This window comes from Narcine bancroftii, chromosome 10 (assembly GCF_036971445.1).
Source record: "Narcine bancroftii isolate sNarBan1 chromosome 10, sNarBan1.hap1, whole genome shotgun sequence".
Lineage (NCBI taxonomy): Eukaryota > Metazoa > Chordata > Chondrichthyes > Torpediniformes > Narcinidae > Narcine > Narcine bancroftii.
Window position 1 is genome coordinate 24499142 of NC_091478.1, and position 22317 is coordinate 24521458.

At 44.2% G+C, this 22317-nt stretch overlaps 1 protein-coding gene across 3 annotated transcripts in view; it reads left to right on the forward strand.

The window, feature by feature from the left end:
- The window catches only part of hpse2 (heparanase 2), a 263673-nt gene extending 243799 nt beyond the window's left edge, over positions 1 to 19874 (forward strand). For 2 of the 3 annotated variants that reach the window (XM_069900231.1, XM_069900232.1), the window contains exons 11-12: positions 80 to 226; positions 13945 to 19874. In XM_069900231.1, coding sequence (XP_069756332.1) covers positions 80 to 226; positions 13945 to 14110 — 313 coding nt within the window. In that variant the 3' untranslated portion in view covers positions 14111 to 19874. Of the gene's footprint in view, positions 1 to 79; positions 227 to 13944 lie in introns of those variants that run through there. The other variant, XM_069900233.1, reaches the window with a different exon arrangement.
- The last annotated feature ends 2443 nt before the right edge of the window (positions 19875 to 22317 follow it).

The following is a 22317-nucleotide window of genomic DNA, read 5'->3' on the forward strand; positions in this document are numbered from 1 at the left end:
AACAAAACAGAAAGTCGTCAACTCAAAGAAGAAGCACTCTGAAAACAACTAATTCCACTGTCTTGTTCCTTTTCTTTAGCTACAATTATCTGCGGGGATCTATCACCATTTACATCATCAACCTCCATAGATCACGGAAGAAAATCAAGCTTGCAGGAGCACTGCGGGATAAAACCGTTCACCAGTACCTCTTCCAACCTTATGGAGATCAAGGACTATTAGCCAAGTAGGTACAAATGAGTCACCAGGGGCCTGGTACAGATCAAGCTCCAGCCCTCTCACCTCTCTCTTGCTCGTCTTGACACTTGTCCAGCAGTAAAAGGGGGTGGGAGGATCCAGGACAGCCATATCGGAGTTCTTGACCAAAATAAAGTTGGTTGTGTAGTGGACACCTTTTGAATTTAGAGAGGAGGTGAAGGGAAGATCTGAAGTGTATAAAGGGCCTGGATAGGGTCAATGGGAAAAACCTTTTTCCCTTTGGAGAAGTGTCAAAAACTAGGGGACAGAGATTAAGATATTGGTGAAAGGATCTGGGAGAGATGAGAGTAAATGCACAAAAATGCTGGAGAAAATCAGCAGGCCCTATGGCATTTTTTTTAGGCCTAAGTCCTTTGTCAAGGTATGAGCAAAAAGCAGGCTGGCACCTGAATAAAAAGGTGGATGGAGGAGGAAAGGGGGAGGTAAAAGGCCATAGATGGACACGGATAGGTGAACAGGAGAGAAAAGCTGAGAATTGATTGGAGAAGGAGGTGGCTCTGAGAATGCAGAGCTGGCGAAAAGGGGACAGAGGGATAGGGAAAGTTTCTCTGGGACTTTTGAGTATTTACTATAATCACAGCATCTGCAAACTTTCTAGTTTCACTGGGGGATATGCGAATGCTTTTTCATTCACAGAATGGTGGATGTCTGACTGGATGGGTGTTAGAGACACAGACTCTCACAGCACTCAAACAGGGACCTGCCCTTGAAGAGCCTTGACCAGCAAGGCTCTGGAACTAGGTTAGGATTAGATAACTCCTCTTTCATCAGCATGGACTCAATTGACTGAATGGCCCCTTATAAGCTCTACGTTGATCCAGAATTATGTGTTTGAATCCCTGTAACCAGACCTGAGCATTGACTGACATGAAAACCCTCCCTCAAACAATGAAATCTACTGACCTCAACTTGTCTGGCCTATATGTAACACCAGACCCCAGCAGCATGGTTGTTGTCTCCTTATAAACCATATCAGTCAGTACAGCTAATGAAGATTAAATGACAGCTTGCATTGGTCAAACCATTCAATGCTTTGAATGTCAAAATCTTGCTAATAGGCTTGATTGACAGCAGAATTACCCAATCATCTTTGCTGTGCCTGGAAATTCCTCTGACTGCAATCATGGTCTTTGTTGCTATATGTTTTGAATTATTCTCTGATTCAAATTAAAAGAGCAGAAATAATTCGATAAAGAAGAAAATTTCAGTTAAAGTGATTCAAGTATTCAGCTTTGACCTTTCTAAGTTTGTTCCTGGGGTGTGGGTGTTATTGGTGTTTCTTGTCCATCTGCAGCTCCTGTCTCTGCAAAAAGACACTGCATTTGTGTAGCAGTGGATACCAATGTCAACAAGCTCTTCATTGTGCACTATCCAGGCAAGTCATCCCATATCTCAGGTAGTGCTGGCTTGAGCTGCAGTTTTCTGACATCTTGGGAGGAGTAGTTCCTGTCTCAAGATGTGATGTGTCCAGAGAGGACACTGCTTGTGGTGTATCTGGATAGGAGAATGGTATATCCAGAAAGGACACGTCCAGCAGTACATCTGGATGGGACAGTTCCTGTAGTCAATCTAGACTGGACACTTCCTGTGGTCCACCTAGACAGGACACTTCCTGTGGTCCATCCTGACAGGACACTTCCTGTGGTCCATCCTGACAGAACACTTCCTGTGCTCCATTTGGACAGGGCACTTCCTGTGGTCCATCCAGACAGGACACTTCCTGTGGCCCATCCAGACAGGGCACTTCCTGTGGTCCAACCAGACAGGGCATTTCCTGTGGTCCATCCTGACAGAACACTTCCTGTGCTCCATTTGGACAGGGCACTTCCTGTGGTCCAACCAGACAGGACACTTCCTGTGGCCCATCTGGACAGGACACTTCCTGCAGTCCATCCTAACAGGACACTTCTTGTGGTTCATCTGGATGGGATAGTTGCTGTGGTCCACCTGGACAGGACACTTCCTGTGGCCCATCCAGAAAGGACACTTCCTGTGGCCCATCCAGAAAGGACACTTCCTGTGGACCATCCTGACAGGACACTTCCTGTGGTCCATTTGGACAGGACACTTCCTGTGGCCCATCCAGACAGGGCACTTCCTGTGGCCCATCCAGACAGGGCACTTCCTGTGGCCCATCCGGACAGGACACTTCCTGCAGTCCATCCTAACAGGACATTTCTTGTGGTTCATCTGGATGGGATAGTTGCTGTGGTCCACCTGGACAGGACACTTCCTGTGGCCCATCCAGAAAGGACACTTCCTGTGGCCCATCCAGAAAGGACACTTTCTGTGGACCATCCTGACAGGACACTTCCTGTGGTCCATTTGGACAGGACACTTCCTGTGGCCCATCCAGAAAGGACACTTTCTGTGGACCATCCTGACAGGACACTTCCTGTGGTCCACCTGGACAGGACACTTCCTTTGGTCCATTCTGACAGGGCACTTCCTGTCATGCCTCTGTAATGGTTAAAGGGACCCAAGAGACATGCTGAATTTCCTCAGGAGTCAGAGCAAGTAAACTGTGTCCAGGAACTTGTAACATTGACGTGGTTGGATGTGGCACCTGTAATCCTGTGGCAATAATGGGCTCCAAGCGTAAATCTGGAAAGGTCCTCCTGCTCGTTTTGGCAAGCAAAGCCACTGACTCCCTACTGTATTTCTCCGTAGCCCAGATTGCAGCTGTGCTGGAGAACGCAGTCATTTTGGCGGCAAACAGGAAATCTGAGGTTGCTAGGGTCCACTGCAGTGTACAAAAGTGTTAGAGAAATTCAGCCGGTCTCAGAATATCCAGAGGGATTTTTGGCAGTTGATGTTTTGGGCTTGAGCCCTTCTTCAGGTGTGCCTAAAATCAGGTCGGTGCCTGCATAAAGGGGGAAGTAGGGAGGAGAGGAGTGGGAACAGCAGGTGGTAGGTTGATACAGGTGGAAGGGGGAAGAAAAGAAAGGCGGTGGGGATGGAGGGCTAAGAAAGATAGCTCTGATGGCAGAAGGAAGGGAATAGAGAAAACATAGAACATAACAGCATAGTACAGGTCCTTTGGGCCACTATGTTGTGCTGACCTAAATAAAGCCATGCCACAACATTCTAACCCTTCCCTACCTCAAACCCATAACCCTCTGTTTTTCTTAGATCCATGTGCCTAAGAGTCTTTTGAATGTCCCTATTTTACCAACCTCCATCCCCATCCCCAGCAACACATTCCAGGCACCCACCAATCTCTGGGTAGAAAACTTACCTCTGACATCTCCTCTAAACATCTCCATTCACCTTCAACAGATCTCCTCTGGTATTTGCTACTGTCTCCCCAGGAAAAAGGTGCTGGATATCCATCCTATATGAGCCCCTCATAATTATATATAACCTCTATTGAATCACCTCTCATTCTTTGTTGTTCCAAAGAGAAAAGACCTAGCTCTGTCAGCCTTGTCTCCTATGATGTGTTCTCCAATCCTGGCAATAGCCTCTGTAGCTGCATCCTTCCTTCCATGAGGTGACCAGAAATGGTCAGATAACTCCGAGGATGACCTGACCAGAGTTCTGTAGGGCTGCAACATTACCTCACAAAAGGGTAGGGAGCTGGAGGAAAGGACGAGGGAGAGAGAGGGACCAGGGGAGGGGGTCAAGTTTGGTGCCGACTGTTTAGAGCGTGTCGAGGCAGAACATGAACTGTTTTTTCTCCAATTTCTAAGTGGCCTCATTCTGGCAGTGTACGAGGTCGAGGTCGTGGACAGAGATGTCAGAGTGGCAATTTTGTACAGTGATGGAGGAGAGGAAGGAGCTTGGATCAAATGCGTTTTGTTACAGTGAGTTGCAGACAATGAAGCAGCTGGATCGAGTCGGTCGGGTGAGAGAGAACATGTGAGGTGGTGGGCTTGAGCCTTCAGGGTCTATGCACAGTTCACAGCTCGAATCCCAAAAGGCTAACATTGCTCAAAACTTGACAGGTTGATTAAAAGTATATTTTCCACGCTTACTAGATAATTCCCCACCACAAATCTCAAATCCTTTGAAGAAGTCTGTCTGTACTTCAGAAAGAACCACTGTGCAGCTTTTGAATTTGAGATGCATGGTTTCATGTGAGAGCATCCCTGTCTGATTTCCCCACCAGACATCAGTTTTATTTCGGCCCCTTCTCTGGCTCTCATCAGGTGTAGCTCTTGGAGGTCAAGATGACCAGGTCTCCTTCACACTGACTCCTGTTGGAGGTTAGATTCTCCCTCTCTGTTCAATTAAAGACAGTGAAGCTGGAGAGAGGGAGCCAACATGGGCAGATTGGGAGAAATGGGAGGAATAGGTGTGTGTGTGTGTGTGTGTGTGTGTGTGTGCATGCGTGTGCCAATCTGCCTGTGTGTGTTTTTAGGTGTGTGTGTGTGTGTGTGTGTGTGCATCTGCCTGTTTGTATATGTGGGTGTGTGTGCATGTGTTAGCGTGTGTTAGTGTACATGTCTATGTGCATCTGTCTATGTGTGTTTCTATTTGAGTGGGTAGGTGCATGCATGTGTGTGTGCATATGTGTGTGTGTGTGTGAGACCATCCACCCATGTCTGTGTGTGTGTGTGTGTGTGAGACCATCCACTCATGTCTGTGTGTGTGTGTGTGTGTGTGTGTGTGTGTGTGTTTGTGTGTGTTCGCCTGTGTATATATGTGCATACATGTGTGAGTGACAGAGTATAACATTTTGATTATTTATGGTCATACATATTTCTGAGAAGTTGCTTATTCAGTCTGAAGAAGATGCAAGTTCCTCACTAATAGAGAGAACAGTTTGCAATTTGTCTTTCAGATCATTGAAAATTGTGCAATAATCTTCCTATCACCTTCTTTTGAAAGTCTAGCTGAGCCCAGCGTATTCATTCACAGAGTGTGTGAGAATTGTATGATTACAAAGGACACAGCTCTTTACCAGCTGCTGACAATGCATCATGTGCAATATATTAGTCTCGATCGAAACAAAAGGGCAATGCGGTCAGTATAGCGGATAGCGTGATGATATTGGAGTGCCAGCAACTTGGGTTCAAATCAGGTGGTGTCTGTAAGGCGTTTGTATATTCTCTCTGTGTCTGCCTGGGTTTCCTCCAGGTGCTCCGGTTTCCTCCCATCATCGAAAAACGTACCGGAGTTTGAAATAAGATTCTTACTCTGGGTTTGAATCTGCCACTGTCTGTAAAAGGTTTGTACAATCTCCCCTGGGTGAGTTTCCTACGGGTGCTCCAGTTTTACAGGTGCTCCAGTTTTCTTCAAAAACATACGGGGGTGTCGGTCAATTGGGTGGCGCGAGCTCGTGGCCCAAAAGGGCCTGTTATCATGCTGTATACCTAAATTTTAAATTTAAATAATCATAAAAAGAGAAAATGCTTAATTGTTCTTTTTCAATCTTTTAATATTGGTTTTAATATTTACAAAATAAATTGGTACATATAGTAATAATAATAAAGTAAGTTAATATCAAGTTACAAGTATCAAGTAACGATAAGCAAAGTACACATGAACCCAAGTTATTAAATGGAAAAACATATATTCTAAACTAAGAATCAAACCCCATGCTATGAGGGTTGCTGGCCAAGTTAAGGAGTGCACTTCTAATAATAATAACTATGGGGTCATTAAAGAAAAAGCAGAGATGAATAATCTACAAATTTTGAAAGTAATTGAGAAAAGGACCCGAAAGAGAAAGAAAGTTGAGATCCATTGCAGTAGTCGAACCCCCATTTTTTTCTAGAGAAAGACATGCATCACATCCGACGACCGCTAAGTATGAATGGGAGGGACAGCATCTTTCCATCCTAGCAAAATGGCTCTTCTAGCAATGAGGGAACCAAAAGCCACCACACAGCATTGGGAAAAAGTCAGTATTAAATCCATTGGCCCCACTCACTCCAAAAATAGGAATGAAAGGGCTAGGAGTCAAGTTAATATTAAGAACTAACGATAAAGTGCAAAATGCCCTTTGCCAGAAATTAACGAGAGAAGACATAGCCAAACATAGGATACAATGTACCCTCAGTTATGAATTCGTCACATTTAGTGGTAATATTAGGATAAAATTTAGCTACTGAACCTTAGAAAAGTGTGCTCGATAAACTATCTTAAATTCAATTAAAAAAAGATGAGTGAAGATGTTTGAAAATAAAATCCCACATAGTTTAGGCAAACGGTTGTTGAAAGTCTTGTCCCCATAATTTCTTAATACCATCCAGAGAGGTATCCCTGGATCTTGAGTGTAGTTCATAGAAGGCAGAAAGCACTCCTTTATGATTAGGTTTAAAATGATATACTTAGCAAATTAGGTTAAAGTCTAAATCTTGTGGAAGTCTCAACATTAAATAATTTAAGCAGCTCCAAATCTGTAAATAACAAAAAAATGTTCAGGTATTTTAAACTTCATAGATAATTGTTCAAAAGAAGCCAAGTTTTGGTCATTATATAGATCTAGAAAAGATTGGATACCTTAGCTTAGCCACTGAGTAGAACCAATGTCTTGGAGCAAAGGTAGAAAAAAGGAATTACGTGGAATAGAGCTAATCAATAAAAACCTATGGTAATCAAACTATTCTCTAAATTGAAACCAAACACACAAAGTGTGTCTGACTACCAAATTATCAGTTAATTTAGAAGCCAAAAAAGGGAAGGGTGCTCCAACTACCTTTTAGTCGACCTAATTTCTAGGTCAATGCATCTTGAAGCATCTTGATATTCATGATGATGAATCCAAATAGTTATTTTACTCAAAAACAAACTTCAATGTGGAACTTTCTAGATAAATTGACAATTCCTTCAGTTTCTGAAGAAAACATTTAAATTGGAACAGCCTATTTCTCAGCAGTATATAGCGGCAGCTATTAACTCTTTACAATCTGGCAAAAACTGCTGGTTGAGATGGATTCCCAGCAGAGTTTCTACAAAACTTTTTCTCACTTATTGATATCCTATTTGGAGTCAGTTTTTGCTCAATCTTCAATTTAATGTAAAGTTGCCGCAAACCTTTTACGATGCTTCCATCTTCCTTATTCTTAAAAAGAATAAGGATCCTTTCGACTGTTCCTTTGATAGACCAATTTCCCTTCTAAATTTTGATGCCAAGATTTTGTCTAAGATCCTGGCCTCTAGATTGGATAATGTCACGTCTCTAATTATTTCTGAGGAACAAACGGAATTCATTAAAGGATGCTACTCACAATTTAATATTTGACTATTTTAGGTATTCTTTGCTCTCCCATAGTTTCATCCTCTGAATGTATACGTTGTATCCTATATTTGGATGTCTTCTCTCGTTAATTTCTGGCAAAGGGCATTTTGCACTTTATCATTTGTTCTTAATATTAATTTGATTCCTAGCCCATTCATTGTTATTTTTGGAGTGAGTAGGGCCAAAGGATTTAACACTGACTTTTTCCCAATCTCGTGTGGTGGCTTTTGCTTCCCTCATTGCTGAAAAGGCATTCGATAAAGTAGAATGGGTGGAGTAGAGAAATTTAATCTAGGTTCTTGATTTATTAATTGGATTAAATTGATATATCTATCCCCTACAGCTTCAATTTTCTCTCATTCAATTAAATTCAAACCTTTTAAACTGCATCATGGAACCAGACAAGATTGTCCCTTAAGTCCTCTTCTATCTAATTTGGCTTTGGAACCACTAGTGGTCACTTTGTGGCAATCAGCAGAATCTCTGGAATCTCTAGAACTGGAAATATTCATAAGGTGTCTCTATTCTGATGATCTTCTGCTATTATCCAATCTGAACTGATCGATTCCACATATTTTGTTACTTCTCAGTCAACTTGTTCAGTTTTCAGGTTATAAATTGAATTTGCAGAAGAGTGAAATATTCATTTTGAACTCTCCCTGCTTCTTTGATTCCTCTGTCCCTTTAAAAATTGTTAAAAATCAATTTTACTATTACTAAAAGGATTAACAATTTGTTTAAGGAAAATGTCCTTATTTTATTGAATTATATTAAGAAATCCTTATCTCAATGGTCTCCTCTCTCGATGACTTTAATTGGATGTGTTAATATGAACAAAATGAATATTTTGCCTAAATTCTTTCCAGCTGTACTGGCTTTTGTTCCTAAATTCTTTTTTGACTCATTAGATTCTTTCATCTCTTCTCTTATTTGGAAAAACAAGTGCCCTCGCATCAAAAAAAAATTCCTTCAAAATACTGAAATGGAGGTTTGGCATTTCCTAATTTTAGAATTTATTACTGGCCAGTGAATATTAGATATATTACTATTTGAATTCATCATAATGAAAATACTGAATTGTTTTAAAAAAAGATGAATTTACCTAATAACACAAAAAAACCACATGAATAACTTTAAAAAAGTAAAATAGGGCAGGAAAAATTAATGTGAAAATAAAAATTGCAGAAGATGGAATTCAAAAATAAAAACAGAAAATGCTGAAAATGCTCATCAGCTCAGATCTGTGTGTCTAAGAAGAGAGAAACAGATGTAATGTTTATGTTGAAGACACACAGCTACTGGGTAACCGAGTGTTTCCAACAATTCTGTTTTCATTTTTAAGAAACGATTTGCTTTCTGCTTTGCTTCTTATGAAATAATTTAATTTAAGAGGCTCTTAGGCACTCAGATGAAAGATTTTTAGAGGGTTATGAGGTAGGGATTGTTTAGTTTTTATTTTTACACACACACACATACACACACACTCATACAGTGTCCTCCATAATGTTTGGAACAAACATTTTTTTCTCCACAGTTTTAAATTTGTAATCGAACAATTCACTTGTGATTAAAATGCGCATTCCATATTTTATTCAAGGCTATTTATATACATTTTTGTTTGACTATGAAGAAATTACAGCACTTTACAGTTCCCCCATTTCAGGGCACCATAATGTTTGGGACACTTGGCTTCACAGGTGTTTGTGAGAACTCAGGTATCTTTAATTGCTTCATTGGTGCAGGTATAAGAGAGCTAGGCTTGCTTCTAAGCTTTTGATCCCCTTTGGAGTCTGTAGTTGCCATTTTTCAACACGAGGACCAGAGCTGTGCCAATGAAACTCAAAGAAGCCATTATGAGGCTGAAAAACAAATTAAAGCTGTAAGAGACATCGTCAAAATCTTAGGACTAACAAAATCCACTGTTTGGAACATCATTAAGAAGAAAGAGCATACTGGTGAGCTCAGTAATCACAAAGGGACTGGAATTCCAAGGAAGACCTCCACTGCTGATGTCAGAAGAATTCTCATCTTAATGAAGAAAAATCCCCAAGCGCCTGTCAGACGATCAGAAACACTCTTAAAGAGGCAATTGTGGATATGTCAATGACTACTGTTCACAAAAGACTTCATGAACATAAATATAGAGACTACAAGAAGCAAGCCACAAGTTAGCCACAGAAACAGGATGGCCAGATTACAGTTTTCCAAGAAGTAGTGTCTTTAAAAGTGCCTGCAGAATTCTGGAAAAAGGTCTTGTGGACAGATGAGACGAAGATGAACCTGTATCAGAGTGATGGCAACCAAAGTGTGGAGGCATAAAGGAACAGTCCAAGATCCAAAGCATTCCACCTCATCTCTGAGACATGGTGGTGGGGCTGTTATGGCCTGGGTATGTCTGGCTGCCAAAGGTACTGGCTCACTTATCTTCATCAATTATATAACTGCTGATGGCAGTAGCAAAATTAATTTTGAAGTTTATAGAAACATCTTATCTGCTCAAATTCCAGCAAATGCCTCCAAACTCATTGGACGGTGCTTCATCCCACAGCCAGACAATGATCCCAAACATACTGCTAAAGCAACAAAGGAGATTTTCAAAACTGACTTGAATGGCCAAGTCAGTCGCCCGATCTAAATTCAATTGAGTATGCCTTCCATATACTGAAGGTGACAAGCCCCTGAAGCAAACAGGAGCTGAAGATGTCTGCAGTAGAGGCCTGACAGAGCAACATCGGAGAGAATGCTCAGCACCTGGTTATGTCTATTAATCACAGACTTCAAGCCGTCATGACATGCAAGGGATATGAAACAAAGTACTACTCTAATATCTGTACCATTGCTATGTCCCAAATATTATGGTAACCTGAAATGAGGGAACTATGTATATAAAGTGCTGTCATTTTGACATGATCAAACCAAAATGTATACAAATAACTTTGAATAAAGTCTGGAATGTGCACTTTAATCACATGTGAATTGTTCGATTACAATTTTAAAACTGTGCAGCACAAGGGCAAATAAAGGAAAAATTGTGTCTTTGTCCCAAACATTATGGAGAGCACTCTAGGTTGGCACTTATGGATCGAAGGGGCAGTACTGTGCTGTAATAATCAACATAATCTGGACACGAGGGTCACTGCATGAAAATAAAGGTTGCCGATTTAATTCAGGGATTGGGGCCCAGCCAGTAGGCTTCACAAAGGCCCCCAGTAGTGGGGTTGGCAGAGAAGGGGAGATTTTCCCTGGTAGTTTCGGGTGAACTGCAGATTAAAGGATGTGTGGATGCAGGGAGTGATCTGTCCCCTCCACACTCACTCGCCCAATGCGAGCTCCAATGCAATCTGCTGGTCAGTTTCATTGTACCCAAAACTCAACTGGTCCAGTTAAAGATATATTGCTGACATTTTGGGCCTGAGCCCTTCCTCAAGGTATGAGCAAAAAAAAATCAAGCATCTGAATTAAAGGCTGGGAAGAGAAAGGGGGAAGAATGGGAAGGGAAGGAGTACAGAGCAGCAGCAACAGGTGTTAAATGGATATGATAAGAAGAAAGGTGTGAATTGATTTTAGCTCAGTGTAAGGACACAGAGGATAAAGGGGGGTGGTAGAGAGAGCGAGTTCTAGAGGAAAGAAGTTAGGGGAAGAAGATTGGTGGGGAAGGTTCTAATGGAAACCGGGGAAGACGATATTAATGCCATCTGGTTGGAGGGTGCCCAGTTGGAAGATGAGGTATTGTTCCTCCAATTTGTAGGTGGTCTCAGTCTAGCAGAGCATGAGGCCATGAATAGATAGGTAGCAAGGGAATGGGATGGATAATTGAAATGGAAGATCCACGCTATTGCAGTGGACAGAGCCAAGGTGCTCAATGAAGTGTTCTCCCAATCTTGCTCCCAGTCTCTGATGTAGAGGTGACCACAATGGGAGCACCGAATGCAGTGGACCCACAGGGGAATTATTGCTTCACTTTAAAGGACAGGTTTCATTGTGACAGCTGCCAACTCCTCCAATCCCCAAACTTGCCTTTCATAAGACATAGGAGCAGAATTAGGCCATTTGTCCCATGGAGCCCACCCTGCCATTCCATCATGGCTGATTTAATTTCCATTTTCATCTCATTTTCATACCTTCTCCCCTTGATTCCCTTCCTGATCGAACCTACCTCCCTCTGTCTTAAATATTCCCAATGACTTGGCTTCCACAGCAATGAATCCCACAAATTCACCGCGGTCTGGGTGAATAAGTTCCTCCTCGCCTCTTGGTCTAAACTCTAATGGGATATTTTTGTATTGTGAGGCAGTGCCTCTGGTCCCACACTCCCCCACCACAGAAAACATCCTCTGGATGTCTACTCTATCCAGGCCTTTTGGTATTTGATAGGTTTCAAGGAGATCTCCCCTCCCCCCACCCTCACTCGATTCATCTAAATCGCAGCAAGTTTGATCCCAGAGCCTTCAAACGCTCCTCACATGAAAACTCACCATCTTCCCCAGGAGTGGGCAATAAATTATTAAATTGTGAAAAATTCATCCCCTACCCCCCCTCCCACCCCCTATCCCCCAATAAATGAAGTGTTCCACAGAGAGAAAAGGCCGGTCAATGTTCCGGGTTGGGAATCCTTTAACTGATGCGGTCTCAATGGAGGGTCCTGCCCCGAAACGCTGACTGATACTTTCTCTCCGTGGATGCCGCCTGCCCTGCTGAGTCCCGTGTTCATGCTCCCAAACAACTCACAGGGACAGAAGAGTCGTCAACTGTTGCTTTTTGCGGCAGCTTGCTGTATGCAAGTTGGCTGCTGGGTTTTCTACATTACAATAAAGAAAATGCATTGGGCAAATTTCAGAAACTTTGGCAAATTCTGACCCTGGTCCTTCCATTACCAACCCAAAGCATAGGCAAGGGATCAGTCATTAAATAGATCTAATCTTGTGGAAGTTTTCAAATGAAATAACTGAGCATGTGCACATGGTGGCTCAGAGGTGTTAAGGCTGTCTGTATATTTATCCATCTTCCTTTACTCTCATGTTTTTTTTTTCTCCCAGAGCTGGGCTTCAATATTTTGTCTCCTTTGTTATTGTGGTCACTGGGTTGCCATTTCTGCCATAACTCTAGCCCTGCGGCACTTTGCAAAACATTTTATGTGGTTTGTAATGGAGCTTGCTGCTGCCCAATGATCATCTTGACAGGCAAAGCCAACACACAATTGCATGTGGAAGCTTCCTTGACCTCCTGGGACCATCATGTTGATGCATTTATGAAGAAGGCACGCCAGCGACCATATTTTGTTAGGAGTTTGAGGAGATGTGGAACGTCACCAAAGATGCTTGCAAGTTTCTACAGGTGTACTGTGGACAGCATTCTGACTGGTTGCATCATGGTCTGGCATGGAGGTGCCAATGTGACAACAGAGGGTTGTAAACTTGGCCAGCACCATCATGGGCATCAGTCTTCACTCAATTAAGGATATCTACAAGATGTTGTGCCTCAAGAAAGCAACTTCTATCATCAAGGACCCTCTTTTCACCGCTACCATCAGGAAGGAGGGACTGGAGCCTGAAGACAAACACCCAACATTACAAAAACAGCTTCTTCCCCTCCACCATCAGATTTCTGAACTGACCATAAAACTATGGACACTACCTCACTTTTTCTCTTTTTTGCACTAGATGTTTTTATAAAATCTTGTATTTATGGAATTGTAATTTATAGTAATTTTACATCTTGTTCACAATATTGCTGCTGCAAAACAACAAATTTCATGACACCTGATTCTGATTCCATACAAGGGGGATCAATTAGCCTGATGGCTCAACTGCCAACTCTAAGCTGTGTCCCCAAATTGGGTCTGTTCCCTTGCTCACAGAATTTACTGGTCCTTCTTGTAAAATTCCCAACAGAAAGTGTGCGTGTGCTGATGTCCGTGGTAGCCTCTCCTTGCGGGCCAGTTGATTAGTCCCAGTTGACGACTCTTCTGTCCCTGTGAGTTGTTTGGGAGCATGAACAAGGTGGGGCTGGAGGGACTCAGCAGGGCAGGCGGCATCCACGGAGAGAAAGTATCGGTCAGCGTTTCGGGGCAGGACCCTCCATTGAGACCCCATCAGTTAAAGGATATCCAACCCAGAACATTGACCGGCATTTTCTCTCTGTGGATACTGCCAAGACACGCTGAGTCTCCCTCAAGATTCCCGCATTAGGAACTAAGTTCAAAGGAGATATGTGGGGCAAGTTTATTACACAGGGGTGCCTAAGACTGGCTTCCAGGAGTAGTGGTGGAGGCAGATACAATGGAAGCATTCCAGAGGCATCCACATGGACACATGTATATGCAAATAACAGAGGGATATGGATCATGTGCAAGCAGCAGAGTTTTAGGGTGATTGGGCATCATGTCCAGCACAGAGTTTGTGGGCTGAAGGGCCTGATCCTGTACTGCAGAATCTTCATAGGGTAGTCTGAGGGCTGAGCGGCTGATGTGTCCCCTGACAGTGGTCTTCTTGTTCCAGGTTGGTTCAGCTGAACGGTCACCTGTTGATGATGGTGAACAACGAAACATTCCCTGAATTTAAACCGAGAACTCTTCGAGCCGGGAGAATCGTGGTGATTCCACCTCTCTCCATTGGATTCTATGTGGTGAAGAATGCCAACGCCCCCTCTTGCAAGTTCCGGTAGCCATGTATGCGATTCGGAAGAAGGAAAACGTTTCCATCCCTCCCTGAACATCATCTGAAGCTGGGAGCTGTAAAGTCCCCTCGATATTGGCATCACTGTCTTGCCCCGTCCTCATCCCTCCTGGTCAGAGCTGATCCTGCAGGTTGAGAGCAAGCTCACACCTTCCAAGGCAGTCACATTCTCCAGGCTCATTGAGAGGGAGCAGCATCGTTGAAGGAAGAGTCTTCACCATCACAGACTTTGGACAGAGCCATGGACCCAGGGTGAACAACAGGGCAGGGCTCTCAGGACTTCTGCTGCTGGAAGGAAAAGGGATAGTTATCGTGCCACCCAAATTTACACAGAACCTCTTCGAAACATGCAGATAATATCGACCGTAGGAGAGGAATTAGACCATTCAAGGCATCAAGTCTGCCCCGCCACTCCATCATGGCTAATTTACTATCCTTTTCAACTCAGTAACCCTTGATTCCATTCCTAATTACTAGCTATCAACCTATGTCTTAAATCTACCCAATGACTTGGCCTCTACAGCCGTCTGCAGCAACTAATTCCACAGATTCACCACCCTCTGGGTAAAGAATCCCTTGTCATCTCTGTTTTTGTATTCTGAGGCTGTGCCCTCTGGTTCCAGACTCCTCCACCATCAGAAACATCCTTTCCATGTCCACTTTATCCAGGCCTTTCTGTAGTCAAGAAGTTTCAATGAAATTCCCCCCCCCCCCCCACACCCAAGGTATGCAGACATGATCCGCATGGTAACAGGCTCTTCCAGCCCATGAGCTTGTTCTGCCCCAATTACACTCATGCGACCAAGTAACTGACCAAACCCCGTACATTTTTGCAATGAGGGAGGAAACCGGAGCACCCATGCAGGAAGAAGGTATGAACCCCTTACAGACAGTGGTGGATTTGAACCCAGGTGTCTGGTCCTAACCGTTATGCTAACCTTGCCACCATAGATAGCTATCAGTTTCTACTGACCCAAGGGCTGGAGGCGCACCACCCCTCGGATAGATGGACTCCTCTCGCTGTCCAACTCCACCTTCCAATGGCAGCTGTTTATGGCCCAGAGTTACAATGGTCACACCACACAAAGGGACATCATCATGGAGTCCTGATGCAGGGTCTCAATCCAAAACCATCTCTTCGCCTCCACGGACACTGCTCGACCTGCTGAGTTCCTCCAGCAGGTCACCTTTATGCCTCAGATTCCAGCTTCTCTTGTATCTCCCATCCAATAGTTTATTTTATGAAAAAGGTGAGATTTTCAGAGAGTGTTAGGAGTGTGGAACGACCTGCCAGCTGAAATGATGAATGTTGGCTCAATTTTTAGATTTAATAAAAATTTGGATAGGTTCATGGATAGGAGGGGCATGGAGGAATATGGTTCAGGTGCAGGTCAATGGGGCCAGCCAGAGTAATAGTTCAGTGTAGACTAGATGGGTCGAAGGGCCTGTTTCTGTGTTGTGCTGGTTCTTATAACATAGTACAGGAGGAGCCTTTTGGATCTTAGAAGCTCTCCAGTTTTGGTGAAACTTTGATCTTTTGATATCCAATTGTTCAGACATCCCACCTCACCCATTCACCATAGAACAGAGAAATCTCCAGCATAGTACAGGCCCTTCAACCCACAGTCTTGTGCTGACCTAATAACCTACTCTAACAACTGCCTAGAATTTCCCTTCTGCATAACCCTCCATTTTTCTCAGCTCCATATACACATCTAATAGCCTCTTAAAAGATCTCATGGTCCCTGCTTTCACCACCGTTGCCTTCGTTGCATTCCGTGCACCCACCACTCTCTTTGTGAAGAATTTACCTCTTACACCCCCCCCCACTACTCCCAAGCACCTTATACCTATGTTCCCTCGTGTTAGCCATTTCAGCCCTGGGAAAAAGCCTCTGGCCAACCACATGATCAATGCCTCTGATCACCTTGTATACCTCCGTCAGGTCACCAGAGTGAGGTTGGATCCAGAGTGTGAGTGAGCTTTGGAACTGGGGTAAGGGTTGGGAACACCAGTAGATCTGCAGCTGAGCCAGTGACCAAAGCACTTTCAGCTTGTTTGAACAAACTGATCAGTTCTGGTGAAGGGTTCCTCCCCGAAATGTCCTCTGTTCTTTCTCTCCCATGGATGCTGCTCGACCCACTGAATTCCTCCAGGTCTGTGAGTTGCTCCAGATTCCAACTTTTTCAATCTCCTGTATGTCTGTTTCCCACTCCCTTTAAACTCACTGACCTCATTGCATCGCCACCTAACGTTAAACAAACTTGGATAAAAGTGTACTGAGGTATTAATAGAAAGGACATATATCTTCCAGTCCACCACCACTGACATACTTAGGGAGTTGGATTATTGGAATCTTCCATTCCTTTATTGTTATGTAAGAGTAGAGAACATGTAATATTACTTAAAATGGCCTTCTGTCTGCCATAAGGCACACTGTTGCCATTAGTACCTCCAGCTACCCCTTACAGTATGCAAAAAAGAGAAGCAAAAGAGAATCTCTTCAGAGTCACTGTGTGTCCGTGGATTCACCTCCAGCTCCCGCAGCCTCTGTGGCTACACAGACTCTTGTTCGATCCATCGGCAACCCAAGCTCCAGATCCAAATCTCCAACATGATCAGGAAGCCTTCAGCACCCAAGGCCCTTCGGGATCCCTTCTTGCCCTCAGCACCTTCTTGAATCCTAACTCTGATACCTGGTTTCCATGAGCCAGTATCCAGCAGCCCACAGTCCATGCATGTCCTGACTGCCAGTTGCCTGCAACCTTTCGGGGTCCCTCAGCTGCTAAGCCCCTTGCTGGTCCACCGCCATGATTACCTTCCCTTTGCTTCTCCTCTCAACAGGGGGGAGTTCTCCCCATTTCTGGTGATCTGTGCCTGTCCGCCGATCCCCTGGTGTCTGTAACCCCTTGTGGCCACTCCCGAGCACAGGTGCCGCCATCTTGGGCACAGACCTCTGCTTCTCTCTCCACAGATGTCAACCGAATTTTCCCAGTGTATCTGCGCTGTTTCCCCCTTCACTCCTGAATTTTCTTTCTCCTGCTTCCTGGAGTCAGACATCTTCTGCGACTGTGACATTGATTCCCCCCTCCCCTGTGCAGAAAGAAGGGAACTAGCCCTGGATGAAGTAAGCTCCCAGTTCTTCAGCTCACTCGGGTTCCGCGAAGAAATGTGAGCACTTCAATCTGGGTTTTATTTCCACAGTTTGGTAATGATTTCCATAATCCAGCACGATGAGCTCTCAAGGGTACTGTAGTGTAAACTATCAGTGTATTAACATCCAAATCACACTCTGTCTGTCACTGAAGACTTTGCGATCAAGTTATTAAGTAAACCTGTTTCTAAGAAAGGCTGGTATCTGTAACTGTGTTCAAACCCCATTAGGTTCCTTAATATTCTTCAGGAAAGGATACCTTTCAACCTAGCTCCATCTGCCCATTCTCCCTCACCCGTTCCTGGTTTGCTGTTCCCCTTCAGGCCCTGTCTCATCCATCGCACCCTCCTCTCCTTTTCCTGCCCCTATACCCTCTCTACAGTTAGTCTGGCTGAAAAATTTCAAACCGAAACACCAACAATTCCTTCCTCTACACCCCCCACCATCTGATGCTGTTCAACCACCCCCCCCACCCCCCCTCCCCGAGTTCCTCCTGCGGATTGTTTGATTCCAGATCACAGTCGTTTCCTTCCCCGTCTACCATCCTCACCTCCTGGAACTAACATGACGCTGCTCTGATAAGAACAGAAAATAACAGCAATAATTTCAGCACCTGCAGAAAGAGAGACAGAGTTAATATTTCTGGCCACAGACCCTTCACCCTCAGTCGTGAAACATTGACTCTGCTTCTCTCTCCACGGATGCTGCCCAACAGAAGTGTGCTTCCAGCATTTCAGTCTTGCACCATCCGAGAGCTCAGATATCCATGTCTCGACTCATTCAGATGCCCATTGGTGAGCCCAATGGGTTTCTATGACGACCTGTAGTTTCAGGGGAATTACTATTTCCAGATTACGTTTAATTGGTTGAAATTGAAATTTCCCAACTTCCACAATGGAACACACTTGATCATCTGTACAAGGAAGGTTCCGGAATACTACTGCAGCAACTTTACCCCTCAATGCAGTGAGCACAAGGAAAGGTGAGACAGAGGTGATTGTTCTGGGACTAGCCCCTTTGTGGATCGGAACAATCGGAACTTCTTCCCTCTTCCCAAAATTGTAGCTTTTCATGATTTCCCCTCCCAAACTCCCCATTCCCATATTACCTTGTGATATAGGAGGCTGTTCAGCCCATTAGGTTGATGCCAGGTCTTTCCCTTAATCCCATTCCTCCAATTATTCCCCCAAAACCTACTGTTTCTAATTTTTAAAATAAAATTTTAAAATTAAATTAAATTTAAACACACCGCGGGGTAACAGTCCCTTCCGGCCCATGACCCTGTGCCACCCAAATACCCCAATTAACCTGCAACTCCCATACATTTTGAAGGGTGGGAGGAAACTGGAGAACCCGGAAGAAACCCATGTTACATGGGGAGAATGAGAATGTACAAACTCACAAGATCTAGGAGCAAAGGTAGGCCCATCGAGTCTGCTCCGCCATTCTAATCATCCTCCCACTCAGCCCCACTCCCTGGCTTTCTCCCCATAGCCCTTGATGCCCTGACTAGTCAAATACCTGTCAACTTCCATCTTAAATACATCCAACGTCCTCACTTCCACAGCCATCTGAATGCTCAGATTCAAGACCCTCTGACTAAAGAAATTCTTCTACATTTCTGTTTTAAATTGATGCCCTTTTATCCCAAAGTTATGCCTTCTTGTCTGAAAACCCCTACCATGAGAAACATTCCTAGAATCCCCTACCATGGGTAACTCCTTACAGATAGTGATGGATTTGAAATTGGATTGTTGTCGGTGTGCTAGCAGTGCGGTAACCACTGCACTAACCCTGCTGCCTCTACAGACGACAGGAGCTAACAACCTACCATCTTTGGGACATGGGAGGAAACTGGAGTAACCAGAGGTAGGGAATGGGCAAGCTCCACACAGACAAGGTTAGGATCGAATCTAGATCTCTGATCCTATGATCCCGGGACTCTGCCTGCTGCATCACTTCAAACCACGGTCTGAACCCGAATCTAAAAAATATAAGAGCAAAACTCTCTGATTTAAATGAGAGCTCCAGTCAGACAGTGGATCACCAGGGGACATCAAAGGACCCAATCAGATCCTCCAAAGGTTACATAACCAAAGAAATGGAATTGGCAGAAGAGATATAAAACTAATAATACACTTGGGGACAAGAATTGAGATCGGAGCATTCATCTCATCCCCAAACCCTCAATTACTAGTTCAGTAACGTTGTCCCTGACAACAGCACCAGTTCCCAACTTCACCTGAACTGCTCTCCCTGTGTATTGTACCATTTCGCAGCAGTACCACATGGCTAGTGGTTAAAAATGTCCTACTATATAATTGGCAGTACTAGAATCAGAAAATATTAACACTTAATATATTTGATGTCTTGCTTATAAAAAGTATTAACTAAGATGTTCATATCTCTTTGAAAGATGAAGAAGCCTCTCAAGATTATAACTTGCATACTCACCTTTCCTTAGACTTATGTTAAACAATACACAATTTAGCATGTTTGCCACCCATGTAATACTTTACTGGCAACTTTATTTTGCCTCAAGGGTGATGAAGTTCTATTAAATTATGCAAATCATTTTTTAATAAAGTCTAAACTTCAATGCTTTTGAGTGCTGCTCTTGGTGTTTGGAACCTAGAACATTACAGCGCAGTACAGGCCCTTCGGCCCATGATGTTGTGCCTACCTACGTAAACCTATTCATCCTTCCCTACCTCATATCCATAACTCTCTTATCAAGTGAAGCAACAACTTCACTTGTGCATCCGCAGGAGTCATCTACTGCATCCAGGGCTCTCGCTGTGCCCTTCTTTACATTGGAGAGATTGGTCGCAGGCTGGGAGATCGTTGAGCACCTTCACTCTGTCTGCATCAGTGGCCAATAATTTCAATTCCATGCCCATTCCCACGCTGACATGTCTGTCCATGGCCTCATGTACTGTCAAACCCAGACCATCCTTTAAATTGGAGGAAGAACACAATTTTTTGTCTGTGAACTCTCCAACTGGATGGCATTCACACCAACTTCTCTGGTTTCTGCCTCCCTTCCCATTCCCTATGTCTTCTTTCCTCCAGCTCACCCCCTCCCTCCCTGTTTACAGGTACGTCCTCCCTCCCTTATCCACCTATCATCTCCTGCCTATGAGACCATGCTCCTCCCCCCGCCCCTCCCCACTACCATTTTGTCATACCTTGATGAAGGCCTCAAGCCTGAAACATTGGTTTTATATCTTTATCTTTGCTGTAAAGTACAACGTGTGATCTGCTGACTTTCTCCAGCGTTGTGTTTTTACTTCAATCACAGTGTCTGCAGACCTTCCTGTTTCACTCATTTTCTTCCCTCTATGGTTTCATTACCATGCTACATCAAGGGGTCATCCATATACTCCTTAAATATTTTTTTTAAATTTAGACACAGAGCATGGTTACATGCCATTTTGATACACGAGTCCGTGCCGCCCAATTTACACCCAATTGTCCTACAAACCCTGGTATGTTTTGAAGGATGGGAGGAAACCGGAGCCCCTGTGAAAACTCACGCAGACATAGGGGAACATACGAACTCCTTACAGACAGTGTGGGATTTGAACCCCAGTCCTGATCGCTGGCACTATAAAGGGGCTACGCCAACCGTGCCGCGGCTTCCAAAGACCCTCCGACAGGGGAGGCTCAATTCAGTGTTGCACACAAGATGTCGAAATCAAATAAGGATGTGTGGCATGATGCATTAGTATGGACTGACAGAAGAGTTAGCAGTAGAAATAGGCTATTCAGCCCATTGAGTCTGTCCTACCGTTTAATCATGAGCTGATTCATTTTCCCGCTCAGCCCCACTATGTGGCCTTCTCCCTGTAACGTTCGATGCCCTGGCTAATCAAGAACCTATCAATCTCAAGATTCAAGATTCCTTTATTGTCATGTTATAAAACAAATGTAATATCACATGAAATTGCATTTAGTCTGCCATAAGGCAATGATTCACCATCAGCAGAAATTGCTCAGTGTTCCTCACAGTCAGAGAGAGAAAATCAAAAGAAAGTTCCTCCCAGCGTCACCTCCAGTGCTTCTGCAGCTTCCACAGCCACACGGACGTCAGTCCAAACTATCAGCATCTCCAGTTCCAGATCCAAACCTCCGACACAATCAGGAAGCCTTCAGCTCCCATGGCCCCTCAGGAGCCATTCCCACCTTCAGCACTCTCTCAAATCCTGGTTCGGATACCTGGTACCCCTTCAGCCAAACACCCAATGATCTGGCCTCCACAACTGCCTTGTGACAACAAATTCTACAGATTTACCACCCTCTGGCTGAAGAAATTCTTCCACATCTCTGTTCTAAACAGCTGCCCTTTAATCCTGAAGGGCCCTCTTGTATTAGACTCTCCTACCATGGGAAACAGCATTTCTACATCCTCTCTGTCCATGCCTTTCAACCTTCTCCTAAATCCCAACGTTAACCAAAAGGAGGCTGGGAGTTGGGATAAGTAAGTGCTTCTCTAGTTGGTAATCAGCTCTCCACTGGCCACCGAGAGGTACAAGGACTGCTTAAAGAAATCTCTTGGTGCCTGCCACATTGACCACCGCCAGTGGGCTGATATCGCCTCCAACCGTGCATCTTGGCGCCTCACAGTTCGGCGGGCAGCAACCTCCTTTGAAGAAGACCACAGAGCCCACCTCACTGACAAAAGGCAAAGGAGGAAAAACCCAACACCCAACCCCAACCCACCAATTTTCCCTTGCAACCGCTGCAACCGTGCCTACCTGTCCCGCATCAGACTTGTCAGTCACCAACGAGCCTGCAGCAGACGTGGACATACCCCTCCATAAATCTTCGTCGGCAAAGCCAAGCCAAAGAAAAGAGAAATCAGTGGTGAGTGGGGTGCCACTGAGGTTGGTGGTAGGCGCACATCTCTTCACCATATACATGAATGATCTGGAGGCGTGGACCACATGTCGTGTACCTAAGTTTGCAGCTGACACTAAACTGAGAGGAAAAGCATATTGTGCATGGAATGTGGAAAGTCCTCAGAGAGGTATGGATAGGTT